General features: G+C 37.2%; 1 protein-coding gene across 1 annotated transcript; it reads left to right on the top strand.

The window, feature by feature from the left end:
• Positions 1–6,325: 6,325 nt before the first annotated feature.
• LOC148573369 (uncharacterized) lies at positions 6,326–7,159 on the top strand. The gene has a single exon (XM_088505748.1). It carries the CDS (start codon positions 6,326–6,328, stop codon positions 7,157–7,159), a length of 834 nt encoding a protein of 277 aa, XP_088361874.1.
• The last annotated feature ends 2,879 nt before the right edge of the window (positions 7,160–10,038 follow it).

Genomic DNA, 10,038 nt, shown 5'->3' with positions numbered 1-10,038 from the left:
CAAGGTTTTTAACACAAAAATAAAAAAAAAAAGCAAGAAAATAGAGATTACCTTCGGTTTGAGCACTGACAGTGAGCAGAATGTGAGGAAGATGGAGCAAGAATGAGAAATGAGCAAAATAGAGCAAAATATGAATCTGAACAACAAATAAGACAGTAAATAGAGTGTAAGGAAGAGAGAGCAAGCTAAGAATGAGAAATGAGCATAATAGAACAGAGTATGAATCTGAACAAGAAATAAAGAAAAAGTCAGAACGAGCAGTGAACGTCTAGTGAGCAGAGTATGAACTACTGAACCTAAAAAAAAAAGAAAAAAAAAAAGAAAGAACGAGCACTAGCTATGAGCAAAGCGGCCATTCCTTATAGTCTGAGTAGTGAGCAGAGTATGAGAGAGAGCGATTGAGCGTGACGTGTAACATCCCATATTCTTGAAATTTTAATTATTATCAATTTATTTTAAGTTATGATTTATTTATTAAATTGAACTCATTATTTTTAAATATTATTTTATTAAAAGTAATTAAATTAATTATTTAACTATTTGGGTTCAATTAAATTCAGATTCTTATATATATTTTTGTTATGATGAAATATTTTACATAATTGAAGCTATAATTTTAGTAATTTATAAATAATGAAAATTATATATATTTTAATTTGAGAAAATAAATTTTTTTAATTTAAAAATAGAGTTTAGTTAACCATATTATTATCGAGCTCGATATCTGTAACAACCCGAATTTTTATGCTAACGCGATGTTTTTTGAACAATGTTATTTTCAGCAATTAGTTTTTTTTTATGAGTCAATTCCGATTTTTGAAGTAATATAAATGATAATATAATTTTATTATTATATTATTAATTTATTTTACAAGCTATATGTAACACCCTAACTTTTAGCACCTCATAATCATACCAAAAGCTTAGGCGTTACTTACCTCTAAACCTGTTTATTCTATACTATCTTTATTTAATATTGAGTCTTCGTGAATACAAACTGAAACCTTTAATTAAAAAAACGAAGATTCTTTATTTTAAACCACTTAACCACAAAGATATATATATATATATTCACAGAGCATTAAATACATAGACTTATTTCAACATTCTCAAAAATAAATCCTACCCCTCTAAAAACCAAAAGAATAAATGGCGAGGGGAAAATAAAATCTAACAACTCAACTCGTAAACATAATCTTCTATGCTCCTGTAGCTCCGCATTAAACCTTCGCACCTGTAGCTGAAAGGGGTGGCAAATAGCGGATAAGAACTAGGGAGTTCTTAGTAGAGTTGGGGTAGTTAGTTAAGTCAGGATTATCACAGGTCAATTTAATTCACAGCCTAATACAAGGACCCAGAACAATAACCAGTCATAGAAGTTCAAATTAACAAGCGATGAAAATCACAAACACACTCAAGCAATCACAAACAATTCACAACACCGAACCAAATGCAAAATATGCAAACAAGGATGATGCATGCCTACTCCTATCGCAGGTAATGAGCTCATTTAATTTGTCAATTTTGACCCGCACCCGACAATCTAACTCACAAGTCAGATAAGACATTCCAGCGACATAACCTCTGCAAGTTTCTACTTCTTGCAGGCACTGATTCTCCAACTGAAGTATGTCAAACATGACCTCTGCAAGTACTTGCAGGCGCTGATTCTCTAGCTGAAGCATGTGACCACTTCTCCTGGAAGTCATTCCATATTTACGGGCATCCCTGCACAATTACAAACAAAGCCCACAACTTATTAACATTTATCCTTCGGCACCTTAACCATACTATCGTCACCCTCTCGTGACCTTTCCATAATCACACATGCCGATTTATCTTCTCTTTTTCTTTTAAAACCAAAACCATCTCTTTATGACATTCTCCAAAACCTTTTAAACAATTTCACTTAAACCAATTCTTCTTTCAAAAGACAAAGAGAAACTATTTATTAGTTAAACCCCTCAGCAAAGCCTCTAGATATAACACCCTTACTTTTAGTACCTCAAGATCGTACCAAAATCTCAAGCGTTACTTACCTCTAAACCTTTTTTATTATATACTATCTTTATTTAATATTGAGCCTTCGCGAATACGAACCGAAACTTTAATTAAGAAAACAAGAGGAGACTTTATTTTAAATCACTTAATCACAAAAGTATATATATATATATATATATATATATATATATATATATATATATTCACATAACTTTATATACATAGACTTATTCAAAGAACCTCAATTACAAGTCCTACCCCTCTAAAAAAAACTAAGATAATAAATGACGAGGGGAAAATAAATTCTAACAACTCAACTCGTGAATATAATCTTCTATGCTCTTGTAGCTCCGCACTAAACCTTCGCACCTGTAGCTGAAAGGGGGGTGGAAATAGGGCGTAAGAACTGGGGAGTTCTTAGTAAGGTTGAGGTGTATAGTTATACTCATTTTAATACCATAGCCAACAGCAACGAGCAATAGAATACATTTAGACTTAACAAATAAAGGACACAGAAATCAAGCAATCATATAGCACACCCACAATCACAAGAAACACACTCACAAACAAATATGTGCAAACAAGTATGATGCATGTCTATCCTAGTGCAGGTAATGAGCTCATCTGTCGGTTTCGACCCGCTACCGACGTAACTCAGCAACCTTTGCCAGAGTTTGGTTTCCAGTGCCATAACTTCTGTAAGCAACCTTTGTCTTACAGGTGCGACTCTCTTGAGTCGATGTATGCAAACATAACCTCTGTAAGCAACATCGGTCTTACAGGTGAGGCTCTCTCTAGCCAATGTATGTATCGATAACCTCTGTAAGCAACCTTTGTCTTACAGGTGCAACCATCCCCTGGATTGGCCGATGTATCTCTGGAAAGCAAATCTTGGTGGATTCACCATCATATCTCTGCTCGTTTTTAGCAAGTAAACAATCATCTTAGCTCGTTCTCAGTGCCAAACAATATCTCTGTTTATCTCCTTTTCTTTTCATTCTTTCGTTCTTTTCTTTTCTGTTCTCTGCTCTCCTGTGACAGAGGTTCTTTAATATTTTTCTTTCCTTTTATTTTCTTTCTTCTTCTTTTCTTTCCTATCATTCCATAATATAATTTATCTTCGCATTATTCCCTCCCCTTTCCCTAAGTGTCTTATGAAAAAGAATTATAAAGTACTTTAATTAAGTCCGCGTTCTCTAAAGCTTTTAAGATCAATCTGTTTGCCCTTCTCTGACTTATAATAATATTAATAATATCTTTACTAATTAATGTTTGTAATAAAATATTAACATTAATATAAATAGAATAATTTAAATGGTAAATAAAAAATATGCATATCTTTTTCGTAAAGTTTTATTTCTAAACTCTTATTATCTATTTTTTAAACTCCAAACTTTTAAATACTTCATTTTTAACTCAAAATTTTTATAAAATTATATTTGAAATCTCACATATCTCAATATTTATAAATGTAACCTTGTGCTTTTATAAAATATCTATTTTATCCCTGTATTTTATTTATTACCCAAAATACCCCAAAACCTATATAATTACAAAACTAACTTCCATTTTTTTATTAAATTACTATTTTAATTTCAAATATAAACTTTATTTCCCTGATTTTAACTTTACCAAAGGACTAAATCTCATTTCTAAAATTCTTCAAATTTTCAGCTTGAGTTTTAAGTCCATTTCTAAAGCTTTACTATTACCAATCTTTTACCGCTTTTCATTTAGTCTCTCGGTCATCAAACCTCATCAATTTTAATCAATAATCCTTATTCACAACAGCCCCAAAATCATCAAAATAACTCCAGTTGGGCTGTTCTTCATGGCCGAACCACAATTCACAAGTAACAACAATAATTCAACAAAATTTTAATATAAAACTCAACCCAACTCAACAATAATCAATCAAACCAACATTTACTTATAAAATTCACATTTAATTATTATAAAATTACCAAACCCTACCTCCGTACGAAATCAAAACAACAAAAACTCCGGAGAAGCTTTCTGACCGAGCAGCTGAAGAAAAAAAGGTCAGAAATCGTTTGTGCCTCCTAGAACTCCAATTGGCCGAAATCAAGGGGAAGGGGAGCTATGTCACCATCAACTTCTACCGAAAAAAAGTAACGTCAACGTGAAGAGGAAGAAGATACGAACACTTCTATCGGATTAGATTTTTTATTGGAGTTACGGACCTCAAGAAATCAAGCTCAGAAGCTCTCAGGTTCCATGGAAACTCACGTTCTCTCTCTCCATTCTTTTCTTTCTTTCGGTGATGAAAAAGGGAAACTAAGGGCTGGTGGTGATGATTATATAGTGAAATAGTGGGATACGTGTCATTAAGGGGGTTGGGTGTCACAGTTTCAAGTTGCTGATTCAGCGATTCAAGTTATAAATATCTTAAACGGATAATTAGTGTTCATACCCTGGCCCAAACTTCCAGCCAGGTCCAATAAAGATAAAGGGACTAAGCCTTAGAAGGCAGTCCTTATCTCCTACCCGACCTCTTTGAAGAGGTCGGACACTAACGAGTGGCCCAAACCTCACCCGCCTAATACGGGAAGGTGCCACTTCTAGAAGACCCAAAGTCTATCTCCTTCAAAAGATAGACTCTAACAAACTCTCCTAAACGAAAGATAAGATAAGATAAGGTAGAACTCCTCAAGGAGGTCGCCAAAATCTACTATAAATACACTGGCACCCCCCAGGTATAACTCACGTTCTAATCTACTAAACACCTGCCCAAAGCCCTTGCTAACTTAAGCATCGGAGTCTTTTGCAGGTACCACCTCCCACCTCCTCACGAGGAACTCGAACAGGCGACACCTCGGCATTAAACAAGTCGGACGCTGCCACTCAAAGGGACCTGGACCCCATATTCTGGCCCAAATTAACATTTTAGGTAACCATCAGAACATTGGTGACGTTGCTGGGGACCTGAAAGTCATCCCACAATCATGGCAGAGTACCAACAGGAGGACGGCCATATCGTCTCTGAATCTGAGCAAGAAGTCCAGCCGGAGGAACAGGCTATTATGCTACCCCTCCACCCCGATTTCCCGAAGGACCCCATAGGGAGGGGCCATCTGGAAACCCTCATCCAAGAAGGTCCATTCGGAAGTCTACCATTCTGAAGACGAGGATGATCCTCACACGACAGAAATACTAGACATGGTTCATGGACAGCAAGATCGCTTGAGGCAGCTCGAACACGAGGCTGAGCGACAACGAGAAGCCGAACGGGAACTACGAAGGGAAGTGAAGCGACGGAAAGAGCTAAAGGAAAAACTCCAAAGGTTAGAGGCTGACCTTCGAAGTCAGACCACAAGGTCGGACATGGAAGAAAACCTCCTTGGAGGAGATGATCCATTTACAAAAGAGATAATGAAGGCCAAAGTTCCCAGAAATTTCAAATCTCCCGACATGGATCCCTACGATGGAACGTCCGATCCGAGACATCACCTAAGCAACTTTAAAAGTCGAATGTATTTAGTAGATGTCTCCAACACCACACGCTGCAAAACCTTCCCTACCACCCTGACTAAAGCTGCGATGAAATGGTTTGACAGCCTGCCACCCAGGTCGGTCGCCAGTTTTGACGACCTAGCCAGAAAATTTCTGAACAGGTTCTCCATCCAAAAGGATAAAACAAAGCATGCCCCGAGCTTGCTAGGAGTAAAACAAGAGGTCGTGAAAACCCTTCGAGATTACATGGAAAGGTTTAATAAAGCTTGTTTGGAAATCCAAAGTCTGCCAACCGAAGCCATAATTATGGGCTTAGTTAATGGCCTCAAAGAAGGACCATTCTCCCAGTCAATATAAAAAAGGTACCCGACTTCCTTCAACAAATTTCAGGAAAGAGTTGAGAAGTATATCAACATGGAAGAAAATTTCTGGCTAAGAGAGCCTCCTTCAAGGTCGAGCCTACCCTATTTACCTTGGGACAAAGAAAGGGAACCCAAGAAAAAAGAGGAGCCAAACATAGATAAACCTCGAAAATAGCACAATTATACTCCTCTCAGGGTCTCCCTAGTGGATGTCTACAGAGAGATATACCACATAGAGAAGCTTTTGCCCCCTCGTTCGATTAAGCATAAGAAAGCTGGAAGTCGGACAAAGTATTGTGAATATCACAAGCTCTATGGACACTCTACCAACGAATGTTACGACCTGAAGAACATCATAGAAAAGTTGGCCAGAGGGTCGACTTGATAGATACCTGGCGAACAAACCGGACGACCCGAGAAATAGGAGAAGGGATGAAGAAGGAGGACGACTGGAATGACCTCCTCACACCCCGGAGCGACACATCCATATGATTAATGGAGGGTTCGCAGGAGGGGGAATATCAAAATCTTCATGGAGATGGCACCTCAAAGAAGTGTACCAGGTCAGGAAAAGTAGCCTACTTCCTGGGCATGACGATCCAGTAGTGATAACAATGATCCTTGCCAATGCAAACCTTTACCGCACCTTGATAGATCAGGGAAGCTCAGCTGATATTTTGTTCAAACCCGCTTTTGACAAGCTCGGACTAGAAGAAAAAGACCTAAAGGCATACCCTGATAGCCTATTCGAGCTAGGGGACACCCCAATCCGACCTCTTAGTTATATCTCCTTATACACCACCTTCAGAAAGGGTGTCAAGTCAAGAACCTTAAGCATCAATTACATCATAGTCGATGTAAACGTGGCCTACAACGCCCTAATAGGTCGGATGACCCTAAACAGACTTGCAGCTGTCGTCTCTACTCGTCACCTTTGCATGAAATTCCTTACGAACGAAGGGATTGCCACCATTAAAGGAGATCAGAAGCTCGCAAGGAAGTGCTATAACGAGGGCCTCAGTCTGAAAAGCAACTCAGGCGGAAAGGAAGTCAACACTATTGAACTCGGGAAAACCCGAATTCACGAAGAGTTACGCCCCCAACCTGAAGGCAAAATCGAAGAGGTCCAAATCGGAGACAACCCCGACAAGGCAACAAGCATAGGGACGAAGTTAAAAGAGAGCTTGAAGAAGCAGCTCGTCGACTTATTGCGCAAAAACTCCGACCTCTTTGCCTGGAAAGCTTCCGACATGCCTGGTATAGATCCCGACTTGATGTCCCATAAGCTTTTTGTGTACCCAGGCTCCCGACCTGTACAATAGAAACACAGAAAACTCGGACCAGAATGAACACAAGCCGTAGAAGAACAAGTACAAGCCTTGCTAGAAGCAGGAATTATAAGGGAGGTGAATACCCGCTTTGGTTAGCCAATGTTGTATTGGTAAAAAACAAAATAGGAAGTGGAGAATGTGCGTCGATTACATGGACCTCAACAAAGCCTGCCCTAAAGATCCATATCCATTCCTCAGTATAGATGCTTTGGTCGATACGGCCTCAGGCTACAAATATCTCTCCCTCATGGATGCCTACTCGGGATACAATCAAATCCCTATGTACAAACCAGACCAAGAAAAGACCTCGTTCATAACTCCAAAGGCAAAGTACTGTTACGTAGTAATGCCTTTGGGGTTAAAGAATGTAGGAGCTACATATCAACGATTGATGAACAAAGTGTTCTCCGCCCACATAGGAAACTTAATGGAAGTTTATGTGGACGACATGCTTGTTAAGACATAAAAGGAAGAGACACTGCTGTCCGACCGTTCTGAGGTTTTTTCCACTATAAGGAAGCATGGGATGAGACTAAATCCCTCAAAGTGCACATTTGCGGTGGAAGCTGTAACACCCTCACTATCAGAATGTCACGCTTCTGGCTGCGCCACTCTGATAGCAAGAAGTATTACGACAACTTCTTATACTTAATAATATAATAGGAGCCTTTAACTCAAAACTGTACCACTGATTCCTTTGAAAGAAAATCGGAAAAATTACTTTATCATGAAGACAGACAAGCATATACCAATATACATAACTTATTACTCAAGTAACTTGTACATATTATAAACATACAACTCATACAACTCCTATCCCTCTTACAAAATTATAATATTAATGGCGAGGGAAGAATAATAATAGCTAAACTAATACATCCATATCGCATAAGCTAAACTCAACAACTTTTCATAAGCTTCTTCGTTCGTTTCCTAAAAAGAGAAGTCTGTAGGAGGATGAGAACCTAACCACATGGTCTCACCATGGATTTTCAGAAATTGTTATAAGAAGATATTTAATAAAAAAACTATTTTCAAGATCAGAGATTATCACTATTTTATGAATATTTTAAAAAAAATCTGACGTTTACTTATTCAACTCCAAAGTTCTTTTCTTTAAATTATAAAAAAATTCCAAAATTCAATAATATGGCATAATATAATCAAATACACCCCGACCCAGAACGGAATCAAGTCACGGCCTCTTGCCCAACATAATATAATTAAACCTCAACCCCCGGCCCAAACATAATCAATCACACTATCATCAAAGGCATCAATTCATTTACCAATACTCAGTCCCAAAACAGAACCAAACACAGACACAAACAATACAAGACAAACACATTTAAGGAGCAGTTACAACAAGTATTACAATTACTAGTTAATAATAGATAAGCAATTAGGAAAACTAAAACAATTTAAGCACAACCAAATAATGGCAAACAAATGCAGTATGATGCATGCCTGTCCTACGGCTGATGATATCATCTGTCGGTTATATAGCCAACCCGACACGTCCTAATATCTAACCATAGACAGAAACACCCATTGCGGAGCAAGTGGGTTTGAGCTACAACTCCCGTTACTACTACCTGCTTAAACCAGAGCCAGTGGAATAACCACTACTGCGGCTACTACCCAGGCGGGTGTTTAAAAGCTCAACCTGGAGCGAGTGGAATAATTCACTACTGCTGCTACTATCCAGGTGTCATAATCACTGACTTGGAGCAAGCGGGACGAACCACCATCCTTGCTACTACCCAGATATCTCAAACATACATTCATTCAATCTAAATCAATCATCATTATTATTATTACTATTATCAAATTTCAAACGTTGACCTGGAGCAAGCTGGACGAACCACCATCCTTGCTACTACCCAAATATCTCAATTAAGTTCAATTTCATTTTCATATTCATTCTCATTATCATTCAATTATTCAAAAATTATACTCAAAAATCAGTCTTCATTCTCACACTCATTCTCATCATACCTCTTATTACTTTCTTCAATAATTCAGATTCAAAACATAATTCATTCCTTTCTAAATAAATCAAGCTTCAAACGTAATTATTTTCTTAATAACTCAAAATCAAATCATATAGCCATTAAATCCAAATCTTTTTAAACAACCATCCAAATAAAATCTCTAATTTTTATAAAATATTTGCAGCATCTCCTCTAAAATTCGGATTATGCCACCCTTATAGGTCCGATCAAAACCACACTTTCCAACCTGTTTCCAACTAGCTTCAAATATCAAATCCTTTCCAAAATCAAACCAAACTCTAGTTTTGAATCTTTTTTAAAATCAAACAGTTCCAAAATTAAACTAAATTCCAACATTAAATCATTTCCAGTAATTCAAGGAAAATCAATTCAACAATGACCACTTTTGTAACACCCTAATATTCAAATCCTTATGCTCGAGTCATAAGTCAATGATAATAAGGTGGTACGACTCTCAAGGGGGATTTTTAATACATAATTATAAGTAAAATTGAAAGGAGTATTAAACGAGAAGCCTGAAAAGAGTAAAAATAAAATCGCAAAGTCGTATCACTCACATATAGACAACTAAAAGATAAAGCGTGAAGTCGAAAGCAATATACAGAAAAAGGCATTAAGGAGAATAAGAGAAGGATAGTATATAGATATATAACATAAGTAAATAGCCACTAGTCGCGACCCGTGAAGTTTAGGCCGGCTAGGGTATAGTATACAAGCAGTTTGATAACCATATCTTCTAATCTCTCCCAAATGATATACAAGGGCCTCTATAGGTAAGTTTTCAAAAGGATTAGATACATAGCATGACTTCTTTAAAAAAAATAAAAGCGGAGAGAATCTAAGCAAAAGTAAATA

Source organism: Arachis ipaensis, chromosome B2 (genome assembly GCF_059453495.1).
Source record: "Arachis ipaensis isolate K30076 ecotype BB chromosome B2, ASM5945349v1, whole genome shotgun sequence".
NCBI lineage: Eukaryota > Viridiplantae > Streptophyta > Magnoliopsida > Fabales > Fabaceae > Arachis > Arachis ipaensis.
Note: the sequence above shows the minus strand (reverse complement) of the source record. Positions and strands in the feature narration are given on the sequence as shown.